At 35.9% G+C, this 15680-nt stretch overlaps 1 protein-coding gene across 3 annotated transcripts in view; it reads right to left on the reverse strand.

Moving 5' to 3' along the window:
• WDR25 (WD repeat domain 25) overlaps nt 1-15680 on the reverse strand; it is a 63240-nt gene that overhangs the window by 15244 nt on the left and 32316 nt on the right. For all 3 annotated transcript variants that reach the window (XM_027730837.2, XM_039381102.1, XM_027730841.2), the window contains 2 exons: nt 12063-12210; nt 2771-2901 (listed from right to left, as the gene is read on the reverse strand). In XM_027730837.2, the coding sequence (XP_027586638.2) occupies nt 2771-2901; nt 12063-12210 (279 nt within the window). The remainder of the gene's footprint in view (nt 1-2770; nt 2902-12062; nt 12211-15680) is intronic.

Below are 15680 nucleotides of genomic sequence, written 5' to 3' on the forward strand. Positions count from 1 at the left end.
GGTGTTGAAATCACCAAGGATAACGATCTTATCATCTGCAGAAACCTTTTGGGTAAGGCGGCGCACGTCGGTGTAAAATTTATCTTTTTCAGCAGGGTCAGCTTGGAGAGTCGGGGCATATATACTAAAGAGGACAACATGTTGCTTGTTGTGTAGTGGAAAGTGTAGGGAGATAATGTGGTCAGAGTGACCTGTTGGCAGATTTTCGAGTTTAGGAACGATGAAGTTTCTGACTGTGGAGCCAACTCCTGAAAGATGACTTTTGGTTCTGGGTTTACCTGACCAAAAGAGTGTGTAACCGGCACCATGTTCTCTAAGGCTGCCTTCTTCGTGAAGACCCATTTCACTGAGAGCAGCAATGTCGATGTTGAGACGTGATAGTTCGTGGGCAATTAGGACAGAGTGACACTCAGGACGTCCGCTATCTGCAGAATCGAGCATGGTTCTGATGTTCCAGCATGCTAGAGTTAATTTAGGTACACCTTTGGAGGCAGGTGTAGGCCTTTGTCTTTTGATCTTTGTGCAACCACATTGGAAGAAGATGCCTGTTGGCCTGCAGTTAACCAACCGGGTGAAGGGGGAGATGAGCTTTGGTTAGGCCTTCTTTTCTAGGCCCCTCTATGAGAGAAGCAAGCAGTGCTCTCCTTGAAAAAGCCTGCTTGGTCATTCAGGATGCTGCCAAACGAGACTGTCATCTCCAGTCAGTCTCAAATGACCGATATCCTGAACCGCCTGCATGCAGGGTTGGGTCTGCGGCTTCCAGAGCACCTTTCACCTGCTGTTTCGACCCTCGCCCGTGGCTACAGGGCTTTGCAAATGTGGGTAGAAAACCTTCCAGCCTGCGCAGTGGATTTTTTAGGTGAGATGCAGTATGCGCGGAACTGAACCCACCCTTTAATCCTGAGGTTCATCTGCCAGGGCCGAGTAAGCTTGGACGGTGGCAGTGAGGTCCTCAGGACGTAGGTTTGATTAGAGTGACCTTCTCTTAGATGGATGGCCTTACAGGGCTAAACGTAAACATAACTGGTCTACGCTGGCCTCCAATCGGGAGGTCTGGAGACACGCTATCTTTAACGCTGCTGGTGCTTTTGAGAAAGCACGCAGGATCACTCTTGAGGAGAAAAGACAACGCAGAAAGAATCGTGTCTTGCAGAATATACCACCTAAGGAGTCTTTCTGCTGTGCCTTTTGCAACCGGACACGTCTATCTCATATTGGCCTTTTTAGCCACCAGCGCGCTTGTAACAAACATGGGTAGAGCCCTTCCCAAATCTTCGTTCACGAAGCCCAGCCATGATGATGACTATATCAAAACATCATCTCAAACCAGGCTATTGGTAGTCAGAACTACAGAAGATATGAACGGGTTAGCTGTTAAATTCTACAGTTTATCAATATGGCCTTGCTCCTTTGCTGCCTTACAATGCCTTTTACAAAGGTCAGTACCTCACAAATTGCACATCCATCTGCTACTGAACCTCTATCTCAACACATTTGTCTGCTCCTTGCTGGTATAATGCCTCATGTAAACTATGTCTACACCTCTCTACTTGCCTTCTCCCTGTTCCAGCTACACCGTTCATTGGTGAAGGACACGTGTTTCCTCTCTACTGCCAGTTTTCAGGAACAGTTTCACCAAGAAAACTTTCCAATACAGTCAAACCACCCTTTGTCAATCAGCCAACTCCAGTACTGCACCACAGAGAACCATATATTTCTGTAGGAAGCACATTCAGCAGAACATCAGGCTAAGGTGGTTGACAATATTTGGCAATCAAAGCCTGGGATGTGTGTGCTGCTTTGCAGCCTCTGTCCAGGTTAAAAAGCAGGAGCTGTTCCATACCTGCTCCTGTGCACAAGGAAACATTTTGTGAATCTATGTTTATGCAGATGTGAATTACAATTAGGTTTGCCAGACATATCAGTTGACACTTTGGTTGTGGTTGAGCTGAGGCACCATCAGAATTTAAAATCTGAAAGGAAAGAGCTGCTTTAGGAGACAAACACATTTATTGTCTTCATTACTTGGAATAAAATACTGTTTGATACCTTGTCTGGTGCCACAGGAAAGCACTATTGATACGCTATCTTATCTTTTTCAGATCCCTTCCACCATCCTCAAGAGCAAACAGATGGCTAACTACAATGAGTAGGTTCCACCCACACACAAATTCAAAGGAAAACAAAGAACTACTCACTTTACAGTCACTGCTTCTCTCTGAACTGTTCCATGCCTGAGGATGTCAGTTTACCTTCCGCTTCCCCCTGGCAGAGTACAGTTCTGGTCTTCCCTGAGCTCTGAATGGCAGCTGGGTGCACATTGTTCTTCACAGTTCATGATAAAGTAAAAGCAGAGGCTATACACAGCCCTGTGGCCCTTCATGAATGCAAAAAGTACTCCAGGCTTCTACATGCAAGGCACAGAAACACACATCCTGACCCACATGCAACAGCTTGAAGAGCAAGTTATCTCTACTGCTTCCTAGTACCCAACTGCCTTTCACAATCCTGAAGTGAGCTATTGGCTTTGTTTAATTCAATTAGATTTCTTATATCTACAGACAGAAAAAAAATAGTATTTTTGTGTACAATATTCCTCTTAGCACTAAAAAAACATTACAGAGGTTCACATCAACAAATAGGAATGCAATCAATGACAAACCCAAAATACTTCAGAATAATATTACATTACAGTACATCTAGTAGCTTAGTAAAACACAGTACACACAGACTAGGAAACATTCTAAAATAGAAAAAAGATTTCCTTTACCTTAGAAGTCCTTATATCCCAAGCTTTAACTTCTGGGCTGAACCCTCCACAAAGGAAAATATTTGACTCTGTAGGGTGAAACTTGAGCGCACTGATCCTAAACTCTGTTTTGCTGCTAAATATCTGCTTCCCTAAAATAAAGGGAAAAGTGGAGATTAAAATTTGAGCAGAAAATGAAATATGTTATTCATTTCGATTTAGTTTGAAAAATATCAAGGTTGTCAAAGGTGAACATGCTTATATTAACACATTTCAAGTATCTGGGGCTACTCTAACTTAATGATAATAGAAGACAACTCACTAATTTCTGTCCACATGAGACGGCTTTTGCTTATGGGCCTCTGCACCACTGACTGCTTCCTACTGAAAGGAGAGAACGAGTGGTTTCCCACACTAAGGAGAGGAGTTCCACCAAGGTCCCAGTTCAGACAACATGCAGGAATAAATCTACAAATCCAATGGCTGAATGTTTCCTTACAGAGATGACAGTCTTTGTTTCAGTGAGACAAAAATAACTAGAACAAAACATTGCCTGTACAGAAACACCACATCTCAATCTATATTACAATTCTTGAGTTGTTTACTTATCTTTGTGTAAAGGCAGGACTGAAACTTCATCACGAAAGTAGGAAATAATTTGCATACCATCATATGAAGGTTGTTCCCATGGATACACTGTTCACAACATTTAATTGTGTACACTAATCTCCACAGGATCCTGTGGTTGGTATCAAATGGATTGTCAACACTTTTGAAGGCAGCAGAATTCGGCTAGGTTATTTTATAGAACTTTTCCACAGTCCACTGCTTCCTTTCATCCTAACAAATTCATTATATTAATGTACACTCACTGAAATAAATTTTTGGAACAGCAGCAGGGACCAAGATAAATATATCTGCTCATTTTCACAATATCAACTGTGATTTATATTCTACATATCACATTTAAAGATCTACATTAAATAAAGTTACTGCTTTAAGCCACATGAGGTGCAAAAGTAAAAAAAAAAAAGAAAAAATCCTTTAAAATACTATGACAAAAGCTTCTTAAAATATACTTTAATCTACATTTTTTGCAAGTGATGGGTGTCTTAAAATAGGCTTTCTTAAACAACAGAAAATACTTTCAGCTAAAAACATTACTGACAGATGTAAATACTTACTGTTAGGTGTACAATACTGAAAATCATTCATATAGATTTTTTATGCTTATTTCATGATCTGGGGCCAATTTATTTTACTTCATCACCAGTTCCATTTTCTCCATCTGCAGAACTCAGTTTACACAGTCAAGAGGCTAAAACTTGTCAAATTATTTATTTATTCAGTTTAAAGATGAGAAGAAAAAGATTTTACTTCATCTCATGTGCTCATCAAGCTAACAGTGGCAAGGCAGAGGTGAGTGTTTTTGTATGTGAATACTGGTATTTGCAGGGGATTTTTGTCCTTTTAAAAATGATTCTCCACTGATTGCCCATGCAAGATGTAAAGAGTCGCTCTGTCACTACTAAGTGAAACACTTCATTTAGCCCATAAGTTTCTTCCCCAAAATGAGAAAAGAAGTCATAAGGGCAGCAGAGGTTCTCTCAACAAGTCATATCTAACAGTGACCATCTCTTGCCATGGGAGCTTTCAGTTGCCCAACAGCTAAAGGGGAAAAAAAAGACTCCACAGGGAAAGAAGAAAGTATTAAAATCATCAGTTATAGAAACAACAAGATATTGCTCTCATGTACACCACTATCAGGTGTCATTTGTGGGGGCTTTAGAAAAGCCACTCTCATCCACAGCACTTGAGAAAATACTGAATTTCCCCATGGAGGCTCACTAGTCAGTTTAATAGCATTTTGCTCCCAAAGGAATTTGGTTCCTACTAGTTCCCAGCTTAATAAAAACTCCAGGAGTATAATCAACAAGTTTTCGATGGGACTACAGCCAGAAATAAGCATAAATGCAGCCTATCTGTACTAATCCTGTCACACAACTTAATAAAGGACACATCAAGTGACCACTGTTCTCCACAAAGTGTGTTGTCCAAACGGCATTAGACGTATACATAACTGATCCAGTGGAACTCATCATTTAACCTTTTGACAAACACTGCCTTTACTTTGTTTTTACCTACACAAGACTTCTGAAAACTGCTTTTTCTATAATGTGTATTCATGTTCTCCAGCCTAAGACACAAGAAAACCAACCAAAAAGATGTGCATTAAATTCAAGATGCGTTTCATCTACTAACTACAAGCTGCTACCTTTTCCACAGAAAGATTGATCTAACATAATTTGTTATTAATTAGTCAATTTTTCAATTTTATCCCCAGCTGCTTCCAAATAATTCAATCATTCACCTGATATTTTCTCCAGAAACTAAAATGCTCCTATTTCCTACTCTGTCTTACCCTGTTTTAAAGAGAAATGGGCACTGTATTTGCCCTTTTCTTGTCTTCTAGAGGCTGCCATTTATCCCAAAGCTCTCAGCGACAGCCACTAATATAATTAAAACATAATGATCTCAGTGTTATGAATTCTACATTACAGTGTAATAATAAATAAAATAAATGCAAACAATTAGAATCTTATTCAGCTCTATACTCTTTATGTCCTTCTTTTTCCTATTTTAAGCTGCTACCTTACCATTTAATGCAGATATTAACCATTAATCTTACACACTCAGGCTCTCCAATTAGTACTTTGAAATACAACTCTCTCTCTTGTCCTCTCACTCCCCAAAGTGAAATTCAATCAAATATCTCTTTTTGGAAACTGAGCACAGTGTTCTGAAGAGTTTGACATTATTAGATGTATACATTAATTTCATTTTACTGCCATGTCACAGAAGAGAAGCAAGACTGGAATGTAGATGAGCTAAGCAGCAGTAAACATACTCAAAAGGGGAGGATCACAACGTTAGAGAAAGGAAACCCTCCTATTGCCAGATTTAAAATTTATGCACAATACACTTGCAGAACTTCAGAAATTTAGGAAAAATATCCATCTGAGAGGTGGAACAGATCAGTGCAGATGATGACGGAGCAAATTAGCTCACGCCATTCAGTAATTTGAAAGAATGGCTTCAACTCTTAGCCCTTTTCTGTACAAATTTTATTTAGTGTGTTATACTACTATGAGCAGAATTTGCTGCTTTCCCTGCTATGATGGAACTATCCCTGCAGCTTAGGAAATCCAGCTACAGTGTTTGCTAGAGATCCTCCTACACCTTTCTGAAAATGGTTATTTACAGTTATGTATATTTTTTTTACAATTATTCAGTTTATTAACATCAAATATTCAACTTTGGGGGGCCTTATTTTATATACTGTAAAAGGTGGCCTTTAAGCAGAAGACTCCCTTATCCATAACAAACTTGTAATTCAGCAAGATTGTATATACCCTTATTGTGTATATATTTATCACATTTTCATTCCTATAGGCAAGCATTACAAAGATTCAACCAACTCATAGCCTAGAAAATTATGTCTTCTGAAAATTGGCTAATTGAAGGAAAATCCATACCACATATCATTTTCTTGTACAAGAGGCTGTTATTCCAAAGCAGAAAGCAAATTTTCCTCTCAACCTTTAATTTTCACAATTTCAGTAACAATATATCCTATATTTTTGCAGTGTGTTTTACAGTCTTTAAAGGCTTTAATTCAATTCTTCATGCACTAAAGGCTCACCACGCACATACACAGGATGGAAAAAAATCTTAAAAATACACTGAATGTATGTTTCTGCATTTTTATGTATCAGCCTACTGTGAAACTGCTCAACTGTGAAATCAGATGTTTTAAAGGCTATTTAACATTGTGAATTTTTCACAGAACATCAGCACAGTTACCAAGCACAGGATGCTTCTGCACCTGTTTTTAGTGGTCCTCAGGTTCACACACCTACCTGCATAACCCAAAAACACTTACTTTCTTACTCTAATCTGTGAAGAAAAGTGACGCCTGAGACTTACGAGGACACGAGAGCAATCTTGCTAAGCAGAACGGATTTCCCTACTGTGTTTACAAAAAGACATAAGACAATATATACAAAAAAATTTCATTACAGTCACAGTCTCTCTCATGCACAATAGTAAGAAAAACCATTAGATTGATCAGATATAATTTGTTCTCAGCAAATCAGTGCTGGTTGTTACATCTCCATTCACTGTCTTGATGTGCTCACAAATGGCTTTATTGTTTTTTCAAGAATCAAAGTTATATTAACTACATGTTTTTCCTAATTTTTTCCCCTACATATTCACAAGTTCACAGCATGCAAAGATGCTTGAAATAATAAATCGTTTTATCTTTTAATCTTTAAAATGTCCCCAAAATAAATACTTTTCTCTCTTCTTTTTGCAAAGACTTCATATCAGTGAGTATAAAAAGCAAAATGCTGTTATCTCCCAGCTGGAGAGTGACCTCTAAACTATATTCAACATATTTCATAAAACTGCTGAATCTTGGGGGAAACATCTGACCTCATATCAAGGGTGTTTGCATGCACTCAAAAGAAAAAAAAATAAAACAAACAAGCAAACAAAAAATATCAATCAACTGGGCTTTCTTCTGAGGTATCATATTAAACCTTACTGCATTTTAAAACATACTATCTAAATAGTAGTGCAAGAGAAAGGGAGGAACAGAAGAAAGTCACAGTTCTCCTGAAGTAATGTTTAGGTATGAGAACTAAAACTCCTACGTGAAAAATACAATTACATTGCTATATCTATAGGACTACCAAATTAGAATAGAAAAAAATATATAGAAAAGAAAATTAGAACCATCCTCTTGGAGGTACAAAATGTTCCATTAAGAAACTCTCCCATTATAACTCTACGGAAATGATAGTTGAAATCAAGCTCAGTTCACGAACTAAAATACAACTGCAGCATTTGGTAACATAGGAAATGTGCCAAAATTTCTTGGAACATTCCCTCTGTCATAATATTAAAGAAATGAAAAGTATCTACAATATGCAAATAGTAACAACCCAGCCAATGTTCTGCCTATGCTATTATACCAATTCATTTGTGACTAATGAAAAATCCACTGATGAATAAAACATACATTCCAAAAATAAAATAGTTATAAATAAATTTTAAAAATACAATTACCCTTCTAAAGTTGGTAGAGCATCTCCATTACATCTGGACATAGCAGAAGGTAAATGTCAAATGTACTTGACCTAGAATTGTTTTAAAAGGAATTTTTTTCAGTGCTCTCTGAATATAACTCTATTTACTACTCTGTAAATAATGAAGCGTCTGGACTATCAATAGTAGAAAATGACTGTGAGTGTGGTGTTATTAAAGATGAACAAAACCAGAGAGTCTGAGACTGCTGCATTATTATCACATTCGTGAAACCATTCAAAAGGCTTTATTTTTATAAAGAAATAATGTATATAAAATAGAACAATTAAAAAAAAATATTAACTCACACCAGGCAGCACATCTGCAGTTTTTGGATCTACCAATATTTATGAAACTCCATATTGCAGTACTGAACTTGCTTCATGCAAAGTGCAACCACAGAACCACTCATGTGAATGACTCATGAATAACCTTGAGTTCCTTAAACATTTTATGCATATTTTGGATCAGACCCATAATTCTGAATATTTACAACGGCTTTTAAGAAAACCATGTTTGTGGAGAGTCATATCTTGACATCCTGGTGCTAGGACCACTGAAGATAATAAATGACAATCTACAAAAATTGAGTTTAAAAAAAGACTTGCACAACATCTATTTTCAACCAAACCAGGACAAGAAAACTCCTTGTACCTCATTAACTTGAATTCTTCTTCATAGTATCATGCAGGTTGGACTCATCTAATCCAAATCCCTATTTGAATTAGGTCCAGCTGCAGCAAGTTGGACTGAAGTCCACAGCTTCTCTTAACAGCCTGGTTTAGTGTTTGATGACCCTTGAGTTGAGCCAACAAGATTTTGTGTTTCTATATTTGTCCTTTGCCTTTTATCCTTTCACTGCACATCTCTGAGAAGAGCCTGGCATCATTTTCTCTGTGTCCTAGGTAAATACTTCCTAATTTGGCCTGGAATGAAGTAGTCGTCCTTTGCTGCAAGAGAGCAGTGCTGATTCATATTCAGCACCACAACTCCCAGGTATTTTTCTGCAAAGCTGCTTGCTAGCCAGTTTATCACCAGCCTGTTCTGTTGCACAGGATTACTCCATTCCAGACGCAGGACTTTGCATTTGTCCTTGTTGAACTTCATGAGATTCCTATCAGCCCATTGTTTTTTGCTTGCAGCATCTTAGATATTCTTATACATGAGAACTTTCATTAAATACACATGACAAGGGCAGGAGGTCTGATGGTGTAAAACTGCAGGACAGGATTTCAGGATGTGTTTTCTATCCTTATATCAGGATTTCTACGCCAATGACAAAAATTCTATTTCACGATTAATGAGATTTCAGTGTTTGCTTCTATTCTGATGTTGTTCAGATTATAGAGATTAAAAATATCACTCCAGAAAATGGAGGACAAGGGATACTCAAACTGAAGTCCAATCTTAGAAACAAAATTTCCTGGGGAATTTATTCCAGCACTGTTCATTAAAACTATGCTGGCACATTCCTTAGAGGAATGTCATAACTAGCTCTCATCAGACTTGTAACAATTAGCCAGACAACAATTTAGATTTAATAGGGCAGAAACTATGTTCCTAAAGAAAACCAACAGAAAATTGCAAAAAAAAACCCAAAAAGGCACCTGAGCAGCTCAATACCATGCACGTACTTAGCTGTATTTGCAACCTTTCCTAAGCTTTTAAAATAATTCTCTTCAGACCATTAGGTTTCTTTTAGTGAAGGACATGTAACAATTTTTATAACACAGATGTAATATATAAAATTTGCACTGAAAACAAAGATAAGAAGGATTAGATTTTAGCAAACAACACAGGAAAAGTGTTGAACCAGAACAAAATATACAAGATACAAGAGCATAGAGCCTTAAAGAGAGCATTATTATTTATAAAATCCCATTGGCATGCGTTTACTGCATTTAAACATGCTAGTAGTTAGTTCAGACTAGCAATGGAAAGTAATTAAGACTGAAGACCAAAAAGGTATCTGAAAATCCTCTGTGAAAGAGCAGTTCTAACATCTATCTGAAGTTAATCAAAGAAGAAATCATCTCAGCACTGATGAAGAGTGAGGAAGAATGAATGATTCAGTGAACTAATGTAAATCAAAATCTTATAGCTGCCTTAGTGTTTTTCAAATGGAAATGAGGCTTTTTATATCAAATTGATTTGGATTCCAGAGGCAAATTGCTCACCCTGTTTCTCTGAAAGGAACTGACTGAAATTCATGAAAAGAAGAGTAACTTTACAACAGGGAAGGAACCCAGAAATTGCCTTGCATGCGTAGGAAATCAGAATAAAATTCTGATCACTCATATTACACTTTTCCAAATGAGGTGTGTATCACTGAAAGTCAGGTCCAAACATCAACATGACAACTGCAGTTCAGAGAAAGTACAAGGGCTCCTGTGTTCTTTATATAAGGCAATAATGAATATCTGGTATTTCCAAGGATATAAGCATTCATTTTATACATATAGTTTATTTAAGAAGCTACAAACACTACGTAACTCACCCATCAATAAGGAAAGAACCATTTATAAACTTACCTGCTTTGAAATGCAGTAAATATGTCTTGTTACTGTTGTCACTTCCTAGAGCAGTATAAATGAACTACTACAATCAACTTAATCCAGATTACTTTCCCATTACTGAATAGTTAAGAGATGTTAGACATTAAAGTATATGATTTAAATTACGTATCTTTGAAAGTTGTGCTATGATTTAATGAAATGAGATTTTTCCCACAGTAGTCCCTTCAAATGACTCAGACACATAAAATCTATACTACTGCTATAAATCCCATTAAAAAGACAGCCATTCTGTTTAGAATTTGTAAGTATCACAGACAAAAGTAAATCCACTTGGATTAGTAAAATTCAGTTATATGTGAGACTAGAAAGGTTGCTGTATTGAGACTGAAAATAAAAAAAAGACAAGAAGTCTAACAAATTAATGACTTGATATATTAACCTCATGTACTAGTACATCAGATATATAAACCTCTTTTCTCATTAAAAAACCTGAATATTCTCAGAACATCAGTATTCCATAACATATTTTACATTCCCACACTACAACAGCTCCCTTTCAGCCATCACTGAATTTAAATACTTCTGGTACAACAATTGTTGAGAAAAATAAATTCTTAGAGCAAGGAAAAGAATATTTTTCTCATGTGAACAATATTCACAAATTTCCTTGGCCACTTTCCCAGTTCATCTGAATAGGATTTCTGCTCTCCAGATATTCACATACAATGTAGTCCTTGCTTTTATGTAAGAGAAAATCCTCTTAGACAAAACCTGCTGGTAATTTTTGTAAGAATTCTTACTGTAGTCTTACAAGAAATATTGCACCTTTGTAGGAGTTAAACACTTAAAAATAAATAAGTGAAAAACGTAAAATGGCATCTCTTCCCTTGACAGAGTCCTATTTTGGACCTAATTCATTTACACACACACACACAGATGTCCTATTATGCACAGCTCCAGTGAACACTGCTGTATGAATGCTGGTAACATACACAAAGGAGAGAAGAAATATAGCTGACAGAAGTACTTCAGTTTGTGAAAGAGAAAAGAAGAGACAGCATCCAGGAAATTAGTTTTGTTAAGGTTACAACAATCAAATCCCAAATCAAATCCACAAATGCATCAAAGCAACCCAAGTTCAGTCTCAAGGTTTCATACTAGAATTTAAGTTTCTATACTCCTAATTAAGGTCCTGTTCAGAAAAAAACAAAACAAACAAAAATAAACAAACACCCAATTAACTTCAGGCACAAATTTAAAACCAACCCAATTGAGAATGAGATACAAGCCTATATTTCAATTAACCATATGTATAAATGTAACTGAAGGCAGCGTTAAGAGGCTCCTCAAACACTTTAATAAATGACCATGACAGAGCATAAAAAATAAACATTTCATTCTGTTCATCTGTGTAGTATCTGACAACAGAAATTATATGTGATCATGAAAAAGATATTCCAGTTTTCTCAAATTTCTCCAACTACTCTTAATTGCTGATATATATTTTTTAAAGTAAGGACATGCTTCAAGAACTTTGACTTTCACGTACAGATTTTATCTATATAAGAAAGAATAAGGCTAACAAGATCCCAAGTTATCTGTACACAATAAAGACAGGGCTATAATGCACCCTTCATGACCTTTACCTGTTTCTATATCTGTTAAATGCAGTGTGGAATCAAAGCCCCCACTGAGGATCCTTCTTCCACAAGACGACCACTGGGCAGCTCGAACAGCACAGGAGTGACAGGAGTATGTTTTTAAACAGCAGCCTGTATCTACAGCATCCCATACCTTAAGAAGAAGGATAAGGACAGCTTTATAAAGAATCACAGTATTTTTTTCAATGTACTGATAAGTAGCTACAGCAAATCATTGCGGTTGAGAAAGCTTTGCATTCTGGAGTCATACCAGCTAAGCTGAAAAGATTGTTAGAAATAATTGCATGGTTGATTAGAATTAGGGTATTTTATTAACAAGGCACAAATCAGTAATACATTTTTATAACTTTTTTATTTCTTAAAATGTCTACATTGTCTGCAATGGCAATTCATGTTATACTTTCCCATTCATAATGCTGTCCTATCTCTACACAAATATGTATCCAAATACATTTTACCTTTAAATAATTTTTTTCCAAATTTTTGTCTCTATCATATCTTGTTTTCCATCAAGTAAGAGGATTCCTGGCAGATTACAGCATTCACATCTGCCTATACATAGGTTTTTATTACATTTCTCACTGGGTGTATAATTTTAAGTGGAATTTTACCTTAACTTCACTGAGGAAGCAGATAAGAATATTATCACACAGCCACATGGAGATTTTTAAGGATGGGTCTGAGTCCTCTCATTTTTCAGTTTCTTCTGGACAGAATTAGGTTGATGCTGAGCAGTTCTGAAAATCCTGTTCTACTAGTTATCCAATGGTTTTTAAGTATATAACAAGTAGCACTTTCAGAACATAAATCATCCTGCCCATATTTCAAAAAGGCACTTGTTTCCAAGTCATATATTTTAGAAAATACAACTACTTTAAATTTAGTTACCAAATATAGTTGACAAAAATTAAAAGCACATCCTTTTCCTAGTTTTATTTTTGCCATAGTTTTAAGATAAAATTAGAAGTTCGGCAACAAATGACCCATATAAAGATCCAGTATGATCACTTCTGTGGCAGAAGGCTAAATATCAGAGCTATTTTCCTATGAATATTCTTCTTCAGTAAAAGCTAGATTATGAAATACCTTATGATTGTACATTACAATACCTGTTGATTTGAATAATAAAACAGATAGTAAATGCTATAACCATACCTGTAAATCCTACAATTTCATTACTTCTAATATTAGTAGTACAAATAAATCAACACTTTGACACTGCTTCATGATAATTTTATTGCAGTTACTGTAAACCCAAGGCAGTTTATTGCTTTAAAGTCACCATTTTACTTCATGGTAGTTCTCTTTGCAATTAGTCATTTTCATCCTGCAAAAACATGCAGAATGAAAGCAACGTTGCCTATAAGCTTGGAAAGTTATTCTGAATATTGGCAATTCTAATCAATTTCTCCATTCGAAGATTTTTTATATAATGCCAGGAACAGACAAGGCAACTAACAAAATCTCAGCAAATTACATTTTTTTAAAATTGAGATGAAATTCAACCTTCATGTATGTTAACACAAGAGCAATGAAGTTAGTACTGAAAATACAATTAACTGCATGTTTGTGCATTTTAAAGGATGTTAAAAACAAAAACAACTTGGTAAATCAGAAAACCTAAGCAGATGTTTGCTTTCTTGAGGGAATAGCACAATTCACAATATAAGAGAATGTAAAGAGGGAGAAACAAGTGAGACTTTAGGTAATGCTTTTTTATCTTCAATTATATTTTCTTCTTACTGGACAAAAAGGACTTGCTGACAGTATCATTATTATATGATGCATACTCAGAAGAAAACATTCCATTATAGAAAATTATTTCATCAAAGGATCTTCTATCACGAAGCACAGTTCTGCAACGCAAAGCAACCAATTATCATTAATTACTTGAATAGCCAGTTAAGACTGGAACTGTGATGGCCATACCCTTAGTATTCTACTTTATTCATAAGAAAAGAAATCAGGAAAATCTTAATATTAAACTGCTTTTGAAAGTAAGTTTCTCTGCTTTAATGAGTTTTACCGATTGTTTTAAGTTTCACAGTATTAAAAAAGGGTTAATTGTGTCTTAGAGGCTTTTAATATAAGGAAGCTAATGAATGAATTTAGATGAAAGGAAAATAGGTGGTACATGCTTCAGATATTTTCTGTCATGTTTTAGTGATTAAGTATGAAAACTCAATTTTCCCAAGAAGGGTAAAGTAAAGCAAGTTCAACAACAGCACTTCTGAGTTCCTGCTTCATTAAAACAAGCTGCGTAAATGGAAAAAGCACACCCCTGAAAAAGCACATTTCCCTCCATTATGTGAGACTGAACAAGTGATCCACTCTTGTGGATGAGACCACTGACCACTCACAAGGGACAACTTTTACCATATTTCTCCCCATTGTTTTCCTTTCCATCAGCTCTTTTCTGCCCAGGTAATGGTGGTGTTTCAATGCTTTCTGGAATTAGAGTCACATAGGCAAGGCAGTCTTGACTGAGGAAATTCACTTAGTTTACTCCCAATTAACGTAAACTTTATAAATATTATAAACAGTAACCAGTCCATCCTTTTTCCTTATAAGAATCCCAAAAGCAATGAAATATGCAACTGTTATTAGAAAAATGATACATATTACCATATTACCTCACCTAAATCTGTAATTATTAACTAATTAATTATCCAATATTTGAAAGAAATAAACAGCCAAGACTCAAAGCTGTGGAATTAGCTAGCTATTTTTAAAGATTTTCTTCAATGTCTTTCTGGCATTAAGGTATCACGAAAGCTTTAATTGCATTTTTTCCAATTTTATTAAAATTTGCTTTAATTTGTCAAACTGGTTCATATTTCACTACTAGTTCTTACTCTTTTGTACTTCACTATTTATAACATTGCATTTCCATTTCTTTTCCATCAATTGCTTTCATTTCTTTTCTTCCCCTACTATAGAAAGTATGGTGATTACATAGTTATCTGCTAGGGTTAATATATGGGGCCAAAATGGCAGGTACAAACAGCCAAGTGACAAAATTATACTAGAGACTTCTTTACAGAAGCAATTTTCTTTTTACTTTCTCTGAGGCACATTGTAATTCAATTGCTCTTTCACCTTCTCCATATTATTTGGAAATAAAGGCTTTAGGAGTTGCTTGTTTTCCTCTATAGATTAGAAATGTTGTGAAAATACTGTAACCTCTATTTTAGGTAACACAACCAGACCTCCTCACCCTTGTGATCAAAAGTTCACAAATCACATAAGCAACTACACAATGTAAGAGATGAGATTTATTATAGATTATATGTTTCCAGGTCCTATTTTCTGACTGAAAGCTTTGAGGAAAACAGCCTTTTAAAATAAAGTAGTTTGGGTTGAAGATAATAAAAACTCTCTTGGTAAGCCACAGAAGGAAGCATGAGAAGATAAGCACTTGATATTCAAGTAAATAGCAGTCACACAAGAAGGTTCTGAGGTCTGCTACCCTATCAACCAGCTCATAAGACACAAAAGAAAGGCTTTTATCTTACTGACCATCCAAACTAGGAATTCATTCCTCGAAAAAAAGTCACAGTAACATAAACAGAGCAACCAAAGTAATAGGAGAACTCATCAAGC

Source organism: Pipra filicauda, unplaced genomic scaffold, assembly GCF_003945595.2.
Source record: "Pipra filicauda isolate LSUMZ 115617 unplaced genomic scaffold, ASM394559v2 scaffold212_size3012638_pilon, whole genome shotgun sequence".
NCBI classification, from domain to species: domain Eukaryota; kingdom Metazoa; phylum Chordata; class Aves; order Passeriformes; family Pipridae; genus Pipra; species Pipra filicauda.